Consider the following 23,468-nt stretch of genomic DNA (forward strand, 5'->3'; position numbering starts at 1 on the left):
AGGAGAGCAGATGAAGTCTGTTTGCCACCTCATGCATTTGCAAGAAACAAAGGTTCAAAGGAGACCAGCGTCAAACTACTGAGAGAGGGAACATTCTCAGTCATTGAACTTCTTGCGCCAGCCGGAACACATGCTATGAAGGCACCAAACACCTGCGGTGCATGCAGCGCGCACCTACTGTGTTGACGTCCTGTGTCCTGTGCATGCAGCACACACATGCTGTGAAGACGTCCTGTCTTATATAAGATCAGAACTGTGAACACTTAATAGAGATCTCTCCGCATGCTTCCGTGTGTGTATCCTGACCGACTGACTGGAATAAAACCATCTCCTACGCAGTAACTTAGATTCATTGTTTACTTCTCAAATGGCTAAAAATTCCGAGACAAACCTGGTGTCAGAAGTGGGATCCTGGGTATGTCCGTCGGGACCCGACCGAGGGGCTGGCCACCTGAATCCACCAAAGGCGATTCATCCTCAAACCCCGCAATCTTAAGGAGGAGGAGGACCGAGTCAGTCCTGATCGACGGTCACAGGATTCCTCGAATTCCACGGCTGTATTTATCTCCGGCTCATCCTCTCATGCTCTGCCAGTTCGTTGTATAAACTCCTAGTGGTAATTGCGTACCAGCTTGCCTACTCAATCTTAGAGTGAGAAGCTAGTGCTTGGATTTCTGTTTTTCTGATTGCCTTTATTTTGTTTCCAACCTCACCTGCCATGCTCAGCCTTGTTTCCTGGGTCCAGCCTGCTCTCGTCTGGACTATACCTACAAGTTTTGCTTGGTGCTCTTTTTTCTTTTGAATAAATCTTTGTTGGGAAAGGACTTTTGTGGTTGTGGTCTGCATTATGGGTTCAGTGTCCTGTCAGGCTTCTGCTTTGATAAGTTGCAGGAAATTAACTCCAAAGGTACTTAAAATTAAACACACATATCAACATGGGTGGCCATATTTAAAGTGTATTGTAATTTTTTTTAAAAAACAAACACATTTTGCATGCATTCTATCCTCTACATCAAAATGACATATGAACGAACTTCACTCTACCGTGACCAAAAAGTTATTTAAATATCGTCTCCCTTACTGAAGATTTCTAAAATACAAAACCTTTTTTTACTCTCTTATAGCCTGTTTCACAGTTTAGAAAAAAACAAAAACAAGAAAAAACTTGTAAACACCAAACATAAACTTTTTTGCATTCCTTTTTAAAAATATTGGTCATACGTAAGGTTTTTTATGTCCACAGTGATAAAACCTGTCTGTGCAACTGGACCATCTACCTCCACACATCCGTGGATATAAATTTAAAAGGTATTTAAGTCAGAAGATTGTTCAAATGTGTGACAAAGAAACACATTTTAAAAGAACATTAAAAAAAACTGTCTTTTATTACTCTAGCACGTGTCAAACTCAGTCCTCGAGGGCCACGATCCTGCCAGTTTTTCTGTCCTACCAGGCTGAAAATGCATTCAGTGGGATAGAAAACCCGGCAGGATTGTGGCCCTCGAGGACTGAGTTTGACAGGCCTGCGTGTGTCAACACTGGTAATATCAACATCAAAGACAAATAATATTTCCATTAAATAAATATTATATTCCAATTTCCATTAAAGTTGCCTTATGTACCTAATATCATGACAAGACAATGGTCATTTTAGGCAGAACTCACATTTCCATTGCTTTATTACATATATTTGTGTATCCAGAGTGCTTCCAAGTGTCAGTTTCAACTATCATTAGCATGTACAACCTCAAAACCATGGTCATACGAAGCCATCTTCATGTCATCTTCCTCAACAGAAAAGGTGGGGAGTGCAAAGACCGTCTGTGGGCAGTGCTCACAGTAGTAGGATTTAAAGATAAGGACAGTCAAACCGGCCCTTCAGAACAGAGCTGTGAAACAGGTGTGTTTAGACTGTGCTCAATCCAGTTGCAGAAAAGGATGCCCCCTTTAGAATTTGTATTCATGATATTAAAAGGACTGCCTTGCTCACAATATCTACACTTTAAAATTGAAGTTCTAGTAAAATATAACATGTATAAACAGTGTAAAAGATTCTTGTATTTTATATTGCTCTAGAATGCCATATCACAAAAAGTATTTATTAATGCCTTCAACAAGACTAAAAATACAGAGAGTGTTACAGTTATATTGTACCATATTGTTCAATCTGTGCAATGAACGCAATTTGTAACACATGTAAGTTTCTTACTAATTACCTCGTAAATAATTCTGTAATATTTTATGGAAAATACACCCTCAGAATTAACTGTCAAATACTTGCATGACACTTAAGAGAAAGTTCCACCACACACCATACATTGAGTAGAGAGAAAAAAATATACAGAAAATAGAAAAAATTCAACCCTATGGGAAAAGGACAATCCTATATCACTTTAAATGTGAACAAAGTATAATCACATATTTCAGTAGCTCTTTTTATTGCATTAAGTAATAAAATAGCAATATTTTCAACAATGGCTTATTGTTAAAAAAAAAAAAAAAAATTATAAATCCTCTTTTGTTTCATGTTAATTCTGTGAATACACATTTAGATGAGTTTAACTGACTGTCTATGAGGTCTTCTCTTCATTAGCTGCCTCTTAAATCAGAGTAGATTTTAAAATCCTTGTCCTGGCAAGGTCCTCAGAGGCTCAATTCAATTATATCTAGAGAAGCTGACAGCATAATCTCACTAGACTGTTTTGCCCTCAGAGTGCTGATTTACTGCTGGTTCCATAACCTTTAATAGTAGAATGGGGGACTGAGTATTTACATATCTGGCACCCCACTAGGGAACTACCTCGTTGTCCAGGTACAGGATGATGACTCCCTCTCTAGTTTATGATGATGAAAACATTCTTCTGTGAGAAACTATAGGGTGAATAATTCTGTAGCTACAGTCTTTATGGTAGTTAGGCTAATGATCACAGTTCAAACGAACCTTTAGCATCATCTTACCTAGGCCACTACTTGCTGAGGCTGCCAGGGTATAGAAAAATTTCACCTGACTGAGTCATGCTCCATGTTTACACCTCTCCACTTTATGAATGTCTTCATGGACATGCCACATTGTTAGTGATTAATTTGCTTAGTCCTTATACCCCCACTCGGGCACTCAGGTCAGCCTGACAATCTATGATTTGTTGTCCTAAAATCTAGGAAGAAGCTGAGAGGGGAATGCCCTTTCTCAATTATTGCACCAAAATTGGGGAATCAGTTTCCCTACATAACAGGTAGGCTGATTCACTTCATGTCTTTGAAAACTCAGTACTTTGCTTTGTTTGAACCCTGTTGGAGAGCCTTCATTTTATTGTTTTTCATTCATTTCATTCATTCATTGTCATTCATTTTATTGGGGCGCGATTGCTTTATTTTAGTTTTGTGGACAGCAGTTTGGAACACTGTTGTTGTGAAGTGATAAATAAATAAAAGTGAGTTGACTTTTCTGCTGTTTTAGGTTTCTTTCGCTCCTCTCTCTGTGTATCTTTTACAGGCATTCCTAATTCTTTAATTGTGTACCAGTCGCTGACCCCACTGAGATGCCAAGTTTTTTTTTCTGTGTTTTCAGTCTAACAAAAGAATGGTATGTATGATGTATGTGCCACTCCCTTTACCCCTTCACATTTAGTCAGCCAGCCATCAGCAGGAGGGCCCTGTCCCCCATATAAGCCTGTACAAGGTTTCTTCCTGTTAAATGGTCTTTTTCCTTGTTGAATTCTGATGAGAAATGCATTACTTTCTTTTTACTGTATGATGTGGTATAATGTAACATTATAAAGGACTTGATGGCCATTGTTCCAGGCATACAGTGCCATGTCTCTTGGGTTGTAGTCGAGCATAGACAAGTGGCTATATTTATTCGTTAGAGGAATGTCAATGTACTCATAGGTGGAAGAGTTGGTGGAGTAAGCATAATAGACCTTGGTTCCTCCAGAGTATCCATTTGTCACATAAAGAGTTCCACAAATCATGAAGGCTTCACCAGCACTACGTTTGGGGTGGTTGGTTGTCCAGCTCCGGATTATCTGGAGTGTGCTTGGGTTTAGCTGACTTAGTACAATATTTCCAGCATTCTGATTAGTGGCATAAACAGCCCAAAGCCCTCTCTCATCCACCATGAGGTCAATGTCTGAGTGTCCTCCCCAGGCGTAATGATACATGTTGTTGTAGCCAGCAAATTCAAGTTGTCGAGAGCGGCTGATGAGCGATGTGCTAAATTCAAATTTTATGATTGTGTGACTCTGAAACTTATTGTAATAAATGGATCCATTGTACACTACCTGACCAGTACCAGACCAGGGGTGGGGAAGGCGGTGAGAGGTAAAGTTATCTGTTGTCATAAAATCATAGATTGACTGATATTCTCTAACAAATCGGTTATTGTGGTAACCATCCATGTACCACACCTGTAAAAGACAAAAAAAAGCTCAAGTGAGAAAAATGTCCAAAATATCTAGTTACTTGTTGCTGACAGTTCTTCCTGAAGATTGTTCATGAAAATTACAGATTCAGCAACTACAGTCATTGCTATGCAATCTGTGAAAGAGTACACTGACATTTTAAATTTTAGCAGAACTTTGTCAAAATTAAACAAATTAAATCAGAATACAAATGTGGAGAGCAGATAGCTGCCTTGACCACAGTGGGTTAATCATTTTGATTTTCAGTACACTACATAGAATTAGAAGAGGTGAACAAATGTTCTGGGACACTGATCATTGTCCTGTACACTCTTGAATAAGGCTGCACAAGGCTTGTTGTTCTTTACAAGGCTGAAGCACGAATACCCCCGATATCTGATAGGTAAGACACACAATACATGTGAGCACAATGCCATCGTTAAAAGCATTGGGCCAGATTCACCAATATGTTCTTACAAATCTTCTTAGATTCTTTCTTAAGTTGTCCTTAAGAAGTTTTTTAAGAAAACCCTACGTCGGATTCATCAACGCGTTCGTAAGCCCCAGAATTGTTCGCAGCTGTGTTCTTAGATTGATGAATGCCATCTGTTCGTAAATTGAAAGCGCGTGCCAGGTGAGTCTAATTAACATACGATTAGCATAAGTCACCGCCCACTAATGCCCATAAAAGGAACTGCAGCAGGACCCTGTAGACAGAGCAAAAAGCAGCCAAATGCCCAAAGCTTGCCTCTCCACGCCTGATTTCTGACGCCGTGTTGAACAATCAAGAAAGGATGGCTAACATGCTTGATAAAATTGCCTCAACCCTGATGACTATAGCCAACACGCTTAAAGAAATCAACGAGAATGTAAAAAAAATAAGAATGTAAAAAAAATAAACGTGTAAAAGCTGTGCTCGGATTGTGACAATAATGCATTTTATTCACAAACGGGCAATTAATCGCGCTCGAACGTGCCTGCAGTCTGGCCCCATCATTGCGTCAGGACGCACATCCTCACGGGGTTGTGGCTCTGTGTCCAAACACATCCAGCGCCCCTTTAACATGCCGATGGTGCGTTCAATGGTGGAGCGACTGCGCGCATGCATCTGATTGAATAAAACTCCTGTGGAGTCTGAGGGTTGGTCAGTGGTGTCAACAACCAGGGAGCCAGGGCATATCCTCGATCCCCTAATAAAATAAATAAAGATAAAATCAAATAAAAAGACAGTTTTGGCATGGTTTCCAATTTGGTTGATTAATGTTAAGTCATTGGCACATTTACGTAATTTTAAAATTCTCCGTAAATCACCAAAAATAGGAAATAAACAAATAAATAAATAAATATGACAGAATTATCATTGTAATATTGAATTTTATTGAACTGCACAAGAGAAGAAAACACAACCATGCCAACATGTCGGCACTGAAATGTGCGCAAGAGTACTCCTGAGTGTTCGTAGGATTTGTTCTTACCTACGAATAAATCCAGGATAAGAAGAAATTGGTGAATGCCACAATCTTCGTCAACTGTTCGTAAATGGGACTTAAGAACAAATTTGTTCGTAAGAACGCTTCGTGAATCTGGCCCATTGTTTACATGTGGTTAATGCAACGTGAAAACACGGATGACTGTTTTTTAATTTTTCTCAAAATTTTCTTCCACCATGTCATGCCGAGTAGGTGTGCAGTGACAGCAAAATGTGACTCTGCTTTCACTCTAGCCAAACAATTAACCCAAACATGCTTGGTCATGGTATGATTGCCTAGTGTGAGTTTACCATAAGGAAGTTTAAAGGAGCCATATGTAAAAAATCAAAAGCATTTCAGCACTCAGGTTGTCAGTTAGCACTCATTCATATTCAAGATTTATCAATTATCTTTAAAACACCTGCACCCCACAGGGTAGGATCGGCACCACTTAGAAAATAACAGAAAACGTACACAATAATAGAACCCAAATAAACATGCAAAAATAACCCACACGAGCAAAAAGCACACTTAGTCAAACCCAAATAAACATGCAAAATAACCCCCGCAACAAAACATTAAACCAAAATAAAGGCAATCCTAGTCCTCCTAGAGGCGCAGTTCACTCACACACTCGCACTTTAGATTGGACCCCACACGATGATACCTCGCAGAGGTAGACAGGAGTGACAGTCGGGAGCATACGCGATAAACGCGATGCGGAGGGCAAAACAGCAGCCGGCCAACAGCAACAGGAGGGAAGCGCACTAGAACCGGCACTTGTAACAATTTCTCCGTCAGGTGAAGGAAAGAAATCTCTAAAGTGGAGACGCACGCCGAGCTACTACAGCATTCCCGCTAGCAGGGCTAAACAGCTGATGAACCAAAGACACCCAAGGCTCCCCAGCTCTGATGACAGCAGACCCAGGTGCGCATGGGATAGCACGGCCCGACCGCACAGCAATCAGATGAGGAGGACCAAGTGAGCTGTGGTGTGGCACCCAAACGCTCGACAACAAGAGAGCAGCCCGTGCAGCACAGTCTCCTTTTAAGGGGAACACCACAGCTGCAACTGCCCGAACAATTAAGGTGATCGGCAGCGCATGAACTCCATGCTGCCACAATCGTCTTACTTAATTCTTCCTGATATAGGTACAGCTATTTGGAATAATATCTTTATTTATATCAAAATAGTTTCTAGGCACTTTAAAGAATCCCAGGGCCTGACCCCCAACAAGCAACAGTTGCAAGGAAAAACTCCCCTTTAACAGGAAGAACCCTTGAGCAGGACCACGCTACTAATGTAGGGGGACCCTCCTGCTAATGGCCGGCTGGGTAGAGAGGGAGGAGAAGTGGGAGCAAATGTAGGGGAGAGAATAGGCAGAGAGAATATAATGGGGAGAGAGTATTATTTCTGTGTTCCATTTACCGTATTTTCACAACCACAAGGCGCACCGTATTATAGGGCGCACCTTCAATTAACGGCCTATTTTAGAAATATTTTCATACACAGGGCGCACCGTGTTATAAGGCGCATAGCATAGAAACTGCGTAGTGCCTGTGGTTTCATGACGCATTCACTAGATCGAGCTGCGCTAAAAGGAATGTCAATAAAACAGTCAGATAAGTCAGTCAAACTTTATTAATAGAATACAAACCGGCGTTCTCACAACTCCATTCACTCCCAAAATGAATAAACAGCTGTTTTATTATTTTTCCCGAGTGACGTAGTGTTTTCACGTAACACAGTTCGTTTAATAACAGCGAGTTATAACAGGCAGTGCAACATTTTTATCACAAGTGGATAGTGGAGTTTAATAAATCTTCGATTTAGTGCAACATTTTTATCACGTAGTACCGTTGCGGTAAATCAAACGTTAGTGCAAACACAACATACGGTAACTCGAACTCTCGAAGTAGTGCAAAGCGATAGCAATATAACAATAGCAATATAACAACGTTGTTCAAACGGTAATGTCCATATTCACAGTATGACCAGCCTTGTTAAGTTGTAAACACACAAAAGAAACACGTAAAGCTCACTTTATCAGTTCATTCCTCATCCAGGAATCCCTCGAATTCTTCTTCTTCGGTGTCCGAATTGAACAGTTGTGCGAATACGGCGTCCAACAAAGTCGTCATCAGGGTCGGTGTCGCTGGTGTTGTCTGGCATTTCAGTGACAATCCCTGCCTTCCTGAAAGCTCGTACCACGGTCGATGCCCAGGCATTTACGATCCACTGGCAGATAGTGACGTATGACGCTCGGCGCCGTCTCCCCGTCTTGGTGAACGTGTGTTCGCCGTTCGTCATCCACCGCTCCCACGCAGTTCGCAGTCTAGCTTCGAATGCCCTGTTGACACCAATATCTAGCGGCTGGAGTTCCTTTGTTAATCCACTTCTTGCTTTGTTTCCTCGGAAGCTCCGTTGAGTCTTCTTTACCTGGCGCAGGTCGTCTTGTTGCTTCCTCCACTTCCGCACCATTGATTCGTTCACGTTAAATTCTCTTGCCGCTGCTCTATTTCCGTGTTCAACTGCGTGACTGATAGCCTTCAGTTTGAACTCTGCGTCGTAAGCGCGTCTCTTGCAAGGAGCCATTTTGGGGTCTTTACAGACAGAAATGGTTTGGGACTGAATTTACTGCTGTTACCTCGGCCACGCCTACTGACTACGGTAGCCGCGATTAACCAATATTACCGTAATCCATACAAAAGGCGCTCTGGGCCTTATAGTCGTGAAAATACGGTACCTCAGAAGTCAGCCCTTGGAATGACATCACAGTTGATTTTTCAGCATTTCAGTTATAATGTCGGAAAACAAGATAGCAACCTCCACGAAAATGATTCTAGCGTTTACCTTTTCCGAATATAATGTGTTTATTTTTCACACTCAGGGGAGCCATCTTTGAAAGCCAAATCAGGGGTAATGAAGAATCTCCGAATTTCAGAGTAGGAATTCCAATCTCCAGCTAAAACATCGGACTTGAAACTCAGAAATTCCGTCTTCCAAGTACAAATGGAATGCAGCATATGCTCTACTGTATTTTGAATGTGGTGGCCGTACCAAAATTTGGCCAGACTTTCTTGCATCTCCTTTAAATCCTTTTAAATTTGTTTCCACCTAAACACATTTGTATTGGTGGTCATACATTCTTTAATAGTCAATTTTCAGTAAGCTCGTCGGTAAATTATATTCATAGATTGACTAACAAGGGTTTATAAGTTTATTTGGTTATATCCCAGTCACCTCTTAAAGGTTGTATCAGTGATTTTTTGCAAAAGAAAATTGTTCACTTACAGAAGATCTTTCCTCACAAACTGTTAGCAACTTGTCTCATGAACAGAGAGTGAAATACTTTGAGCTTTTATGGACAGTAGGACCTGCATTGACCAGAGACACATAAATAAACTATTATGAACCTACCTGTTCCCCAAACCACTGGAAAGTGGTCCAATTAATCAGAGTGCAGGACATGGTTTCTGCATCTGTTATATTTCAATAATGACATCAAATCACTGATACAAGCTTTAATGTTTAAAATACAAAACAGGTCTTCTTCTCCTTCTTTTTAAAAGAGTACTATTAATTACATTTAATCAGAATATGAAGAAAATTATTTTTGTAAAGTAATTGACTTGTCACATAATGGTTACAGACTATTTGCCTTTAAGGGTTATTGCAGGTTTATGGTTACCCACAGGACTGCTTGAGCCATGACATTATTTATTTAAAGTTGATGCATAATGTAGCATAATGAGAATCACCCAAAGTTATTCTGATGTTTGGACTTACTCTATTGTCTCCTGATGGAGCAACTGGATCCATCATCCATGATCCAAACCTTGATCCAGATGACTTGATAGTGACTGGCTCAGCTATACCAGTTAGTTTCCCACAAACTGAAACACAAATATGGTTAAATATGGTACAGCATTCATAACTGTAGCAATACCTATGTTGTCATACACCGTAATAATAAATAATACTTATGATAGCTTAATAACAACAGTATTTATTTTTAAAGATGTGACTAACAGTTTATTGGAACTAACAATAGGCAGAACAATAGAAATAACTATTTATACAATATAAAAACTATTTAATGTAACGTTTTAAAAAATTCAAAGACCATGCCAATGCCAAGAAGTTGGCACATCCATTTTTTATCAGTTATTTGTAAAATTGAGTTTAAAAGCAATAGGCAGTCAATGCAGATTTTATGTTATGGCTATGCATTTTCAGCTGTCAGTAAAACAAATTTTCCGTCTGTTGTGGTTTTTTTTGGATTTTTTTTTTAATTTTTTTCCTGGTGGGAGTTTTTTTCCCCCCAGTTTTGCTTCTGCACAGATACATTTTAATCTCATTATGGCAAAAGGCTAAAACAACTTTATTTTATTAAAAGCAGGAAGTGGTTCAATATGATGACGGTAACATTTTTGTTGCTTTTATTAACAGTAAATGGGGGGGGGGGGGGGGGTGATCTTTTTGCATACCCAGTTTCTGCATGCAGGCCCGCAAACGGTCTTCCAAACTTATCACTCGACTATGAAGCTCTTGGTAATCCAAACCTCCAAGTTGTTCCTGCAGCATTCCAAGCAACTCCGTAACATTTGCTGTTTCCTCCTTAAATTGTTTAACCAGAAGTGTGTCAGCCTTGTATGACTCCAGGACAGGGATTAGTGGATGTAGCTCCTCCATTTTTGCTTTGATGGACTGAGAAAATATAAATGACCATGATGCTTTCATGAAAACCTAAAAGGTGTAAACGTATGTAAAAGCAGACACATGTACTGGCCATTTTCAGACTAACAAGTAAAAATGTCATCACAACAGTGGAATACCATAATATTTACCTTGTACTGCCTGGCAGAGTTGCTTTCATGGTCATCTTCTACCTCCTTGAATTTGTTTTCCATATTCTTTAGCTGAAATTCCATATTTTCGACAAACTTCAGGTCTCTTTTGGTCCTTTGGTCAAGAATATCAATGGAATGACTCATATTCTGAACCTGAAGAACACAAAACAAATTGTTTAAAAGTACTGGTACAGCATATTTCACACATGACAACAATAAAAAACTACCACATTCACCTTCTCTCTCTAGCGTGACATAAAAATACCTTTTTAAGCAGTTGTTTCAGTTGTTGAGTTCGAGCATCTCTGGAACAAACAGTCTGCTGAGGGGCAACCACTGTACAAACACAGCGACCATCAGAATCTTGAGCTGAACTGTAAATCTGCCAACTTTCCTCAGGGACTGAAGGGCCAACCTGTTTAAAATCAATTAAAAGTTGGTCAGTGCATTAAACCAGATATCTGCTGACCATTGTGGACACCTCCATTAAGAAAAAAATTCAGGGAATTTTTACATCCTGACATTGAACATCATGTTGCATAATACTGAAAAATCTCAACTGTCAACAAAAGGATCTGCTGCCATCTCCCACTACCTGTTAGCACAGTGCTGACTGTTCATGACTGAACATCAGGCAGAAGGGTCTTATGCAATGGCAATTGTTAGCAACTATTTAATACTAACCCTTGTGTAATGTTCATATTGTTGTTACTAAGCCAGCGTTTGTGGGTCTGATGGACCCGTTGCATTTTGTGGCTTTTAATGCCTCACAATCAAACACTTTTATGTTAAAATTATGTTTTATGTTAAAATACTGAACAGTTTACCTTATCCCAATTACAAGCAGTATAAACAATATATATGGTTAATATTTGTCCTTTACCTTTGTTAGGTCACATTTATAACTTATTATTTAAAACATAATAAAGAAAATCAATTAAAATCAAGATATGAGTGGAAACAAATTTACAAGTGAAGCAAGGTTTTTCAAAACTACTGACTTTTATTTCTTTGAACTTAAAATTTAACACATTCAGGTGCACAACACAAGCTGGGTTCCACAGACCCGAATACCACACAAGGGTTAAAAGTCCACATTCCTGATGGGTTATAGTTAATGGGTGTCTCACTGTGACAGCAATTGCCATAATACATTGCATGCACTTCATTCTGTTGGTAATCAGGCCTAAGTCAAGAAAGTGAGCCAGAACTCAAGCCATTTCCTTCAGCCATTTGCCATATTGCCAATACCAGGTTTTAGAGCCTGACTGATGTGACCTTCGAACTTGGGATGCAACTTCTTAGACTCCACCTGGAGAGATAAGTCTTGACTGGAGAGACAACCTGCTGACCTGCTTCATTGGCTGGATCCGGAGAATGGTGTTGGTAGGTTGAGTGTAGGTAGCAATCATTGGAGTGCAGGGGAGTTGAACAGGCTTGGCTCCAGGTCTTGGGAGTGTGACAGATGAATGCTTTCGAGAACGGGCAGGAAATCCAATGCTAGGAAGATGATGATTACTTGATGATAATCATGTGCATTACATTCAGGCCATGATCAAGATTGCCAAAGGACATCACACAGTATTCATAATGTCCTGTGGGGACATTGTATCAGAAGGGGAGATGAGTGGAAGACTGCTATCAAATATGGTGGTAAGCATTTTGAAGATCCAGCTTGGTAAATATGATGCCACATTGAAACCACATTATCTTTCTGGTCCCTGGTAATCAATGTAAGGTCTCAAATGACTACCCTTTTTGTTGCTGGTCTTGTTTGTGCCAGTACCAAGGTAATTGTTACCAAGGTCTTGAGCAGGAACTAGGTGTGGCATATGAACCCACCTGAGCCCCAATTGTCCAGTCACCCTCATCAATGATAAACGCATCAGTCCCAGGAAGGAGGTGCTGGGAAGAGGAGCTTGAAGGAGTGATCTAAATTGCAGGGAGGTTGCAGAAATCTTGGGCTTACCGGGATCACCAGTATTTTGCTGGGCAAGAGACATGTTTTCCCTCTTCCTGGGGGAGATGTGCTCCAGCCTCACAGACTAAGGCTTCTCTGCGGGGGTTGTGACATTGGTGCTTGTTGGAGAACTGATGGTGGTGGTGGTGGTGGGCAAGATAGACAATGGTGGCAGTCAGCTTCTGCAGATGTGCTAGCATTTTCCCATTGGCCTCTGCAGTCTGTCTTTCTTCTGAGGCAGCAGTCGATATTATTGCCCTGTGCTTCTGTAATATTTACTACTCTTGACGATTGAAGCAAAAAAGAGGCATCATGCACATCACATATTTTAAATACATATAACACTTGTATAACTGTTTCATGTCAGTCCTCCTTTTTTCCAACTGTCATTTATCAAAACAAGCAAAAAATAATTTCTCATTTGCAGATTTGGTCAGGGGTGAGTATTGCGTCACTTCCTGTCTTCTCAATCGTTCGTTGGTTGCATTGTGCACGGGGTGCTGTATTCACTTAATATTGAACACTTGGTGTGTTGTATTCACTTTACTTAAAATTTTGAACACTTGGGACATTCTAGTCACCTGATATCAACAGTGAGAAACAACCCATATTAAACAAATACAGGGCTTCGCCGATTACTAGCATTAGCGTGGCCTCACCGTCTGTTTCACCCGGTGTCTTTGTCTGTTCAGCGTGTGAAATGTTTAGTTACTCCTCTGCCTCCCTTAGTGAAGGGAATAGGTGCAGAAAGTGTAGTTTATTTATGGCTATGGAGGCTAGACTTAGCGAGCTTGAGACACGGTTCCGCAGCTTGGAGTTAGCTGGAGTTGCATCAAGTAGCCAGGATAAGCTAGCTGCTGCGGAGATGCCTAGCGTAGCTTCAGCTAGCGGTCCCCCGGCTGGGTGACGGTTCGCAGGAAGCGTAGCCCAAAACAAAGGCCCACGGTGCACCACCAACCGCTTCCCGTGGCTAACCGCTTTTCCCCACTCGGCGACACACCCGCTGAGAAACCAACCCTGGTAATTGCCGACTCTGTTTTGCGCAACGTGAAGCCGACTCCAGCGACCATAGTCAAGTGCATTCCGGGGCCAGAGTGGGCGACATAGAAACAAATTTATGGCTGCTGGCGAGATGTAATCGTAAATTTGGTAAAGTTATTATTCACGTCGGAGCCAACGACACCCGGCTTCGTCAGTCGGAGGTCACTAAAATTAACTTGGAGTCGGTGTGTAACTACGCAAAAACGATGTCGGACTCCGTAGCATTCTCTGGTCCCCTCCCCAATCTGGCCAGCGATAAGATGTTTAGCCGCATGTCATCGCTTCGTCGGTGCCCCGAAAACCAGGTAGCCTTTATAGACAATTGGAGCACTTTTTGGGGAAAACCGGGTCTGATTAGGAGAGACGGTGTCCATCCCACACGAGATGGTGCTTCTCTCATTTCTAGTAATTTGGCTAATTTTATTAGACCCAAAGTGACCTGACAATCCAGGGTCCAGACCAGGATGCAGAGTTGTAGTCTTACACACCTCTCTGCTGCTTCCATAGAACCCTCATCCACCAACAATAATACGTATATTTAACACTATAGAGGTAGTCTCTGTTCCACGTGTGGCAGCATGGAGTTCATGCGCTGCCGATCACCTTAATTGTTCAGGCAGTTGCAGCTGTGGCGTTCCCCTTAAAAGGAAACTGTGCTGCACTGGCTGCTCTTGTTGTCGAGCTTTTGGGTGCCTTTGGTTCGTCGGCTGTTTGGCCCTGCTAGCGGGAACGCTGTGGTGGCTCGGTGTGCGTCTCCATTTTAGAGATTTCTTTCCCTTACCTGACGGTACGTAGCGGCTGCTTTTAGCCTCACCATATGGGGAATTGTCAGCAACCTAAAATTGCTTTCTCTCTTAACAGAAATTGTTACAGGTGCCGGCTCTAGTGCGCTTTCCTCCCGTTGCCGTTGGCCGGCTGCTGTTTTGCCCTCCGCATCGCGTTTATCGCGTATGCTCCCGGCTGTCACTCCTGTCTACCTCTGCGAGGTATCATCGTGTGGGGTCCAATCTAAAGTGCGAGTGTGTGAGTGAACTGAAACTAGGATTGCCTTTATTTTGGGTTTAATGTTTTGTTGCGGGGGTTACTTTGCATGTTTATTTGGGTTTGACTAAGTGTGCTTTTTGCTCGTGTGGGTTATTTTTGCATGTTATTTGGATTTGATTAATTGTGTTATTTGTGTGCTGTGTGGGTTATTTTTGTATGTTTATTTGGGTTCTATTATTGTGTACGTTTTCTGTTATTTTCTAAGTGGTGCCGATCCTACCCTGTGGGGTGCAGGTGTTTTAAAGATAATTGATAAATCTTGAATATGAATTTAATATCTGCACGTTGAGTGTGTGTGAATGGGTGTGTGAGAGTATTTTAGCAATTGTTGTTAGCGGATATCCGGAAATAAAGGTATTTAATTTTGCACATTGGACCAGTCTCTTATCCTCATTAGAAAACACTTGTGCGGCCTTGATGATAATTCTCCAGGTGGAATTCCTGGGGTGGCGTTGTCGACTTAGAAAGGAGATATACCGAGCCCCGTCTGGGCCCCGCCACACAAGCATAGCTGAATCTTACCTGTCTAGGAGAAAATTAGCAACTTCTGTGTCGGTCTTTATATTCTTCTCCATATTCAGCCATCCCCATCTTTCAAAGGCATCTTCTATGCGGTTCATTCTTTGATTCTGACTTTGTCATGTCATGTCAGACACTGGTGATTCAAAATGTTTGTAGCAGCAGCTGAGTGCTAACTGACAACCTGAGTGCTGAAATGTTTTTGATTTTTTACATATGGCTCCTTTAAACTTCCTTATGGTAAACTCACACTAGGCAATCATACCATGACCAAGCATGTTTGGGTTAATTGTTTGGCTAGAGTGAAAGCAGAGTCACATTTTGCTGTCACTGCACACCTACTCGGCATGACATGGTGGAAGAAAGTTTTGAGAAAAATTAAAAAACAGTCATCCGTGTTTTCACGTTGCATTAACCACATGTAAACAATGGGCCAGATTCACGAAGCGTTCTTACGAACAAATTTGTTCTTAAGTCCCACTTACGAACAGTTGACGAAGATTGTGGCATTCACCAATTTCTTCTTATCCTGGATTTATTCGTAGGTAAGAACAAATCCTACGAACACTCAGGAGTACTCTTGCGCACATTTCAGTGCCGACATGTTGGCATGGTTGTGTTTTCTTCTCTTGTGCAGTTCAATAAAATTCAATATTACAATGATAATTCTGTCATATTTATTTATTTATTTGTTTATTTCCTATTTTTGGTGATTTACGGAGAATTTTAAAATTACGTAAATGTGCCAATGACTTAACATTAATCAACCAAATTGGAAACCATGCCAAAACTGTCTTTTTATTTGATTTTATCTTGATTTATTTTATTAGGGGATCGAGGATATTCCCTGGTTGTTGACACCACTGAGGGTTATTTTTGTATGTTTATTTGGGTTCTATTGTGTATGTTTTCTGTTATTTTCTAAGTGGTGCCGATCCTACCCTGTGGGGTGCAGGTGTTTTAAAGATAATTGATAAATCTTGAATATGAATTTAATATCTGCACGTTGAGTGTGTGTGAATGGGTGTGTGAGAGTATTTTAGCAATTGTTGTTAGCGGATATCCGGAAATAAAGGTATTAATTTTGCACATTGGACCAGTCTCTTATCCTCATTAGAAAACACTTGTGCGGCCTTGATAATTCTCCAGGTGGAATTCCTGGGGTGGCGTTGTCGACTTAGAAAGGAGATATACCGAGCCCCGTCTGGGCCACGCCACACACGGTTAAAAGTTCACCAAGCACAGAGCAGGGGAGCGGTCAATCACCAAAATCTTATTAAAATTAATACTAAAGCACAAGTTGGAGAAACTAATATCACAATTAAGTGTGGACTGTTAAATATTAGATCTCTTTTGTGTAAATCCATGTTAGTACACGACCTGATAGCGGATCATCACATTGATTTATTTTGTCTTACTGAGACCTGGCTTCAGGAGAAGGAGTATGTTAGCTTAAATAAATCTACTCCTCCTACCCATCTTAATTATCATATTCCTCGTGTTACTGGTCGAGGAGGGGGAGTGGCAGCAATCTATCACTCCAAGTTATTAATTAATCCTAGACCATAATATAGCTCCAGTTCATTTGAAAGCCTGACTCTTGGCCTCACACATCTGAACTGGAAGGCAGAAAAGCCACTTCTGTTTGTAGTTGTATATCGGCCCCCTGCTGGGCCACATTCAGAGTTCCTGTCTGAGTTCTCTGATTTCTTATCTGACTTGGTCTTTAGAACGGACAAAGTCATTATCATTGGAGACTTTAATATCCATATACAGTGATCCCTCGTTTATCGCGGGAGTTGCGTTCCAAAAATAACACGCGAAAAGTGAAATCCGTGAAGTAGTCAGCTTTATTTTTTTTTTATTATTTTACAATGCAATACTGAACTATAGAATGAAACCAAAAATCAAAACCTGTTTTAAAGCCCAAAATGTGTTTAAAACAATTATTTTAATATAGTAATACAAGGTTGGAAACATTGTCACTCGCGTATTTCACAGTCCCAGCTGTGCCTCTTCGTCCTGACTCCGCTCCGCTGTAGCGTCTGTTTCTACTGAAGGCGCAGGAGTCTTTCTCCGAGAGAAGAACATTGTTATGGGTAGTTGTTGGCGCTCTTTCTTTTTCTGAGCAAGAAGATTTTTATAAACGGATATGCCACCTTCGATTATATTTGAGAACTGCAATGAACGACTCGCAAAAAAAATCCGTGAAGCAGCGAAGCCGTGAAAGATGAAACGCGATATAGCGAGGGATCACTGTAGACGTTATAAATGACAGCTTTAGAAATGGCTTCATTTCATTACTTGAGTCAGTTGGTTTCCTCCAGCAGATAAACCAACCAACTCATAGCTTCAACCATACCCTAGATCTAGTTCTGACTTATGGTGTTGAGGTAGAACATGTGTCAGTGTTCCCTCAGAACCAACTCCTGTCAGACCATTCTTTGATCACTTTTACATTTATGATTAATGTTTCTTCTATGCTCAGAGCACAGTCTTACTATAGCAAATGTCTTTCAGATAATGCTGTTGCTAAGTTTAAGGAAGTGATCCCTGTGCTAATCCCAGGACCACCAAGTGCTTCTCTGCAGAGGTTGACTCTATTGCTGAAAGTGCAGCAGCCTCACTGAGAATCACGATTGATTCTGTTGCCCCCCTGAAAAAGAAAATAGTAAATCAGAGGAGGTGTGCCCCTGGTATAATTCACATATCGGGACCCTCAAGCAGAAAGTGCGAAGACTGGAAAGGAAGTGGCATTCTTGTAAAATAGACAGCTATCATGTAGCCTGGAAAGACTGTCTATTAGTTTACAAAAAGGCCCTCCATAAAGCTAGAACAGCTTAGGTCCTAAAAAGTGGCAGTGATTAAGCCGTTGCTTAAAAAACCATCACTGGATCCTGATGTCTTAGCAAATTATAGGCCAATATCCAACCTTCCTTTTATCTCTAAAGTTCTAGAGAAGGTGGTGGTGACTCAGTTACTGGAGCACCTGCAGAGGAACAGCCTGTTTGAGATGTTTCAGTCAGGCTTTAGAGCTCACCACAGCACAGAAACAGCACTTCTTAAAGTCACTAATGATCTTCTCATAGCTTCCGATCATGGACTGGTCTCTATGCTGGTTCTGCTGGACCTCAGTGCTGCTTTTGATACAGTTGATCACAGCATCCTGTTACAGAGACTGGAACATGTGATTGGGATTAAAGGGACAGCACTAGACTGGTTTAGATCATATTTATCTGATAGATACCAGTTTGCTCATGTCCATGGTGTTCCCTCCTCATACAGTAGGGTTAGCCATGGAGTTCCTCAAGGTTCTGTACTTGGACCAATCCTTTTCACCTTGTACATGCTTCCCTTAGGGAACATTATTCGGCAGCATGGGATACATTTTCATTGTTATGCTGATGACACTCAGCTCTATTTATCCATGAAACCCAAGGAGACAGAGAAGTTAGTGAAGCTCCAGACCTGTCTTAAAGACATAAAGTCCTGGATGTCTTCAAATTTCCTCCTCCTTAACCCAGGAAAAACTGAGGTCATGTTGTTTGGTCCTCAACCTCTCAGGGATAGATTAGATCACATGATCACTCTAGATGGTATCTCATTAACATCTAGTCTCTCTGTGAGGAATTTTGGAGTAACTTTTGACCAAAATCTCTCCTTCAACTCACACATTAAATTAGTCTCTAGAAGTGCCTTTTTTCACTTGAGGAACATCACAAAGATCAGGAAGCTGCTGACGCGGCATGATGCTGAAAAGTTAGTCCATGCATTTGTTACTTCCAGGCTGGACTACTGTAATTCTTTATTATCAGGGTGTCCAAACAACTCTTTAAGAAGCCTCCAGTTAATCCAAAATGCTGCAGCCAGAGTTCTGACAGGTATTGACAAAAGAGATCACATAACTCCTGTAATGGCGTCGCTTCATTGGCTGCCCGTTAAATTTAGAATAATTTTTAAAACCCTTCTTTTGACCTACAAGGTCCTCAGAGGCCTAGCTCCATCCTACCTGGAGAGCTAGTGATACCTTATCAGCCCAATAGACCGCTCCGCTCTCAGAATGCTGGTCTACTTGTGGTTCCCAGAGTTTCTAGGAGTAGAATGGGGGGCCGAGCATTTAGCTACCAGGCCCCCCTGCTATGGAACCAGCTCCCTGTCCAGGTACGGGAGGCTGACTCCATCCCCACTTTTAAGATCAGACTTAAAACCTACCTCTTTGAAAAAGCTTATTGTTACTAATTCTGTAGTTCCAGTTACTATCATAGACAGACAGATTATCATACTTAGGGGGTCGTCTAATCGTTAGGTCACATCTTAGTTATGCTGTTATAGGCCAAGGCTGCCGGGGTCCGGAAACATGATCACCTGACAGGCCTCTGTCACCCCACTGGGTCATGGCTTCCTCTCCTCTCCTCTCCTTTCCTCCTCCTCATTAAGCAGACTAGTTATGCTGATTCTTGTGTAGTTTTTCTGTTTCTCCCCCCCCCCCTCTCTATTTATTTACAGGTATCGCTGCATGATGACCTCCGGCCCCGCTACCTCACCTTCACTCTACTTCTCCTCGCCTCTAACCCTCTCCTCTCCTCTACCCCTCTCGTTTCCTCTCCTCTCCTCTCCACCTATTCTATCCTCTACCTGTCCTCCCCCTTCTCCTCTCTCTTTACCCAGCCGGCCATCAGCAGGAGGGTCCCCCTACATGAGCCTGGTTCTGCTCAAGGTTTCTTCCTGTTAAAGGGGAGTTTTTCCTTGCCACTGTTGCTTGTCTGGGGTCAGGCCCTGGGATTCTGGAAAGTGCCTTGAAACAATTTTGATTGTATAAGACGCTATATAAATAAAGACTGATTTGATTTGATGTGCCTCTTTTTTAGAATATTAAAAAGAAAGCAACTGTAGTGACCATATCAGCCCATACTACTAAATGGCTTTGTTATGTGTCAATAATTACATTAACTAGACTATCAACCAACAGCCTTGATACATGTGGCTGGGAATAAAAAGTCTCACTGACTCAAGGACAACTTCATAGATACCAATGCCACAGACATAAAATCCCAGACACTCTGAACCACTTCTCCTGTTTTGACCAATGGAAATCAGCAGCTGGCATTTGGCTAGCCTTACTAGGGAAGGACGACCCTCATACAGCTGACACAACTTTAGATCAGGTCCTCTCCGTGTGTAGTCAACATGAGGCAGGAAGCTGGTCCAGATGAAGTCAGCAGAAGGATTCTCAGGGCCTGCACAGATCGGCTAATAGAGGTATTTACTAAACTTGCGACAACAGTCTGCAGTCCCTTGACAATTATCACAGTGACAACAAAGAACAAATGCTACTGCCTTAATGAATACAACCATACGGCTCTGACTCCAATCATTACCAAGTGTTTTGAGAGTCTCATCCATGTACGGCTGTCTAAGTACACATAATCTACCCTCATCCTCAAAATAGTCACATGCCGGGGATGTACCTTGGCTCTCTCCTCTACCCCATATTCACAGATGACTGTCCTCCTATACAGTCTACCTACCAGTCAAATTTGCCAATGTCACCACCATAGTAGGCCTGATATCAAACAACTACATGGCAGCTTACAGAGAAGAGGTTCCGTACTTAACAAATTGTTGTCTTCAAAATGACCTGGACTTAAACATAACAAAAAACCAAGGAAATCTTAGTGGATTTCAGAAGATCTAGAAGCACTGCTAGATGGGCACTGCTTTTCAGTTCATATGGAGAAGTTTGAAAGATTAAAGAGCTTCAAATTACTCGGTGTTTACATCTCAGCCATCAAAGCCCAACAAACTCTGTATGTGTACCGTCTACTGTACCATCTATCTGTCAGCCATAGAAAACATCCTGACCAACTGCTACACCAAGGGGTGGCAACCCATGGTTCTAGATCTGCATGAGGCTCTTTAGTGCTGCCCGAGTGGCTCCCTGGAGTTTTTTCAAAAATATGAAAATAGAAATAGATTTTAATATAATTTCTGTTGTAGGAAAAACATGACAAACATTCTTAAAGTTTTCCAATGCTGGAAAAATATGTATAATAAATATATAATTTCAACATTTCTGTCAACAAAGATTTTCGTCATAGCCTGCGACACATGTTTCTTTGAGCTCGTCGTGGTGCCAGACAGGTGGCTGTTGCAAATAAACCAACGGGTGTGTCACGGGACATAAACATTTAATCATACATGCTCATTATGTATTTATAGCATACTTATTTTGATAGTAGGCTAATATAGCTAATAGACACTTACAGCATGTGTTGCCTTCATTTTAAGGCTTGTATAAGGCTTTTAATTTTTGTGCGGCTCCAGAAAGATTTGTTTTTTTCTTTCTTGGTCCAATATGGTTCTTTCAACATTTTGGGTTGCCGGCCCCTGTGCTTCACTTTGGTGCTATACAGTCTGAGCAAAGCAGAAAACTCTGAATACATATTAAATACATATTACACCTCAAAGTCCTTACTGCTGAAGCACCTCAACCTCGCATAAACAAAGGGAATTTTTCCCATTCGTTAGGGTTCAACAGTCCAAATCTTCCACCAGACAGCTGCACTGAGCTAGTCATTGCTGTTTGTTCCCATTCACATACATTGGCATTGGCAGCCAGATTTGCACGATAGCCATTCCCCTGACCCAAATTTCCTTCACACCAATATGCTAAACACCTGGCTCAGCAAGCAAAAATGGTTGCATGGAATTAGTCAAGCTTTAAACATCTTCTGTACTGGTGTTTTGTTATTAAACAAATCAACCTTAAAACTGGCTTCCCTCAGGTCCTCCCTGAAGTTTACAAATCTGTTAAATTGGTGCAGTGACTCTGGGATCTCTTTTAGCACAGACACTTACTCTGGCTGACTGGAAAAGAAAGCCAGTTGTATTTCCAAATATCATTCACTCTCTGGACACTGTTTTTTTGTCTATCCTCTGTGAGAAGATACAAGATTTTTAAAAAAAACAGACTGAGAAGAAGCTTCACCTCATGAGCTGTTACTGCCATCACCCCTGATATTCAAAGACTGTTACAAATAGAATTTTGATAAGTCAATGTGACATGTATCATTCTGAGAATTGCATTGAACTGTCTGCATGAGCTTCATTTTTAATGTTTTTTAATTTACATTTTATTTATGAACGATGTATGATGTTTACGCCTGCCATATTGGAGATGCTGTTTCACATTGTTTATTAAGAGGAATGACTGTAAAATTTGTATTCTAGAAATTTATATACTATCCTAATATGAAGAAATTCTATTCAGTCTATTCACAACTCACCAGAATTTTGATTATGAAGAAATATTGGAATATAGTTTCCTTGTCTCATTCTTTTTTTTAAACCTTTTAGAACAGTTGTAATGCTATAGTTGTGCATATAAACATGCATTTACTTTGTGCCTCTTTCAAATGATAGGTAATCATTCATTTAGCATCCATTAGAATCTATTTATTGAGCAAATTAATTATGTTTTTTTTAAAGATTTAATTTGCTTATTCTCATCATAGGTTTTAATCTGACTCCTGATCCTGGGGATTAATAATCTAAAGGTTTGCATATTTAAAAATAAATAAATAAATCAAAGAAAAGTTGCTTTGGCACCAGCACACCAGCATGATTTTTTAGAAATAGAAAAGGCAATGTTTCTGTCAAAACTGTAGAATTTCAATCTGGAGACGGCTGGATGGAGACGGGTAAAAAATGCAAGTGTATAAAGAGACACGAGTAATATTTACCAGAGTAAGATGTGATGTCATCAGTAGCAGAAGGAAAATATTCACAAGATTTTCGTCAGAATCCATTGAGAGAAAATCACCTTTAAACGTCATCAAATTATGTGTCTGTGTTTTTAATCTTTTTTCTCTTGATTAAGCTTAGAATGTGTCGGATGATTTTCATTTGACTGCTTCTCCTCTATCCTTCCCCTTTTTCTCCTCCCCATCCTCCCCCTTTTCCTCCTCCTCCTCTTGATCGTTTTTTCTGAAGAGAAGCCAAGTAGAAATGAGATTCTGCTGCTCACACTGTTTCAAGGTTCAATATGATTCTCTTTATAGGATGAAAATTCTGACAAAATTCACACATTTAGATGTCAGCATAAAGGAATACAATGATAAAATAATAAAATACAGACATTATTTTTGCATTGTGTGCATACAAACACACTATTGATTTTAG

The 23,468-nt window shown here is 40.8% G+C and overlaps 1 protein-coding gene across 2 annotated transcripts; it reads right to left on the reverse strand.

Moving 5' to 3' along the window:
* Positions 1-917: 917 nt before the first annotated feature.
* On the reverse strand, positions 918-23,216 carry LOC105419283 (noelin-like). 2 transcript variants are annotated; one of them, XM_029830150.1, is made up of 6 exons: positions 23,030-23,216; positions 10,989-11,138; positions 10,721-10,876; positions 10,436-10,580; positions 9,660-9,766; positions 918-4,406 (listed from the first exon to the last, which is right to left on the reverse strand). In XM_029830150.1, the coding sequence occupies exons 1-6, from the start codon at positions 23,120-23,122 to the stop codon at positions 3,744-3,746; spliced, it is 1,314 nt and encodes a 437-aa protein (XP_029686010.1). In that variant the 5' UTR covers positions 23,123-23,216; the 3' UTR covers positions 918-3,743. The 2 variants fall into 2 exon arrangements, with proteins under 2 accessions (XP_029686010.1, XP_029686009.1); XM_029830149.1 differs by having other exon boundaries at positions 10,361-10,580.
* Between the last annotated feature and the right edge of the window lie 252 nt (positions 23,217-23,468).

The sequence above is a fragment of the Takifugu rubripes genome, chromosome 21, assembly GCF_901000725.2.
Source record: "Takifugu rubripes chromosome 21, fTakRub1.2, whole genome shotgun sequence".
In the NCBI taxonomy this organism is placed as follows: domain Eukaryota; kingdom Metazoa; phylum Chordata; class Actinopteri; order Tetraodontiformes; family Tetraodontidae; genus Takifugu; species Takifugu rubripes.

What these genes read in the sequence shown, in the direction of transcription:
- LOC105419283 (XM_029830149.1), bottom strand. Translation starts at nt 23,122, where the DNA reads ATGACGTTTAAAGGTGATTTTCTCTCAATGGATTCTGACGAAAATCTT. An exon ending in TGACATCACATCTTACTCTG is followed by an intron (nt 11,139 to 23,029) that starts GTAAATATTACT and finishes GATTTTAAACAG; the next exon opens with GTTGGCCCTTCAGTCCCTGA. An exon ending in TGAAACAACTGCTTAAAAAG is followed by an intron (nt 10,877 to 10,988) that starts GTATTTTTATGT and finishes TGTGTTCTTCAG; the next exon opens with GTTCAGAATATGAGTCATTC.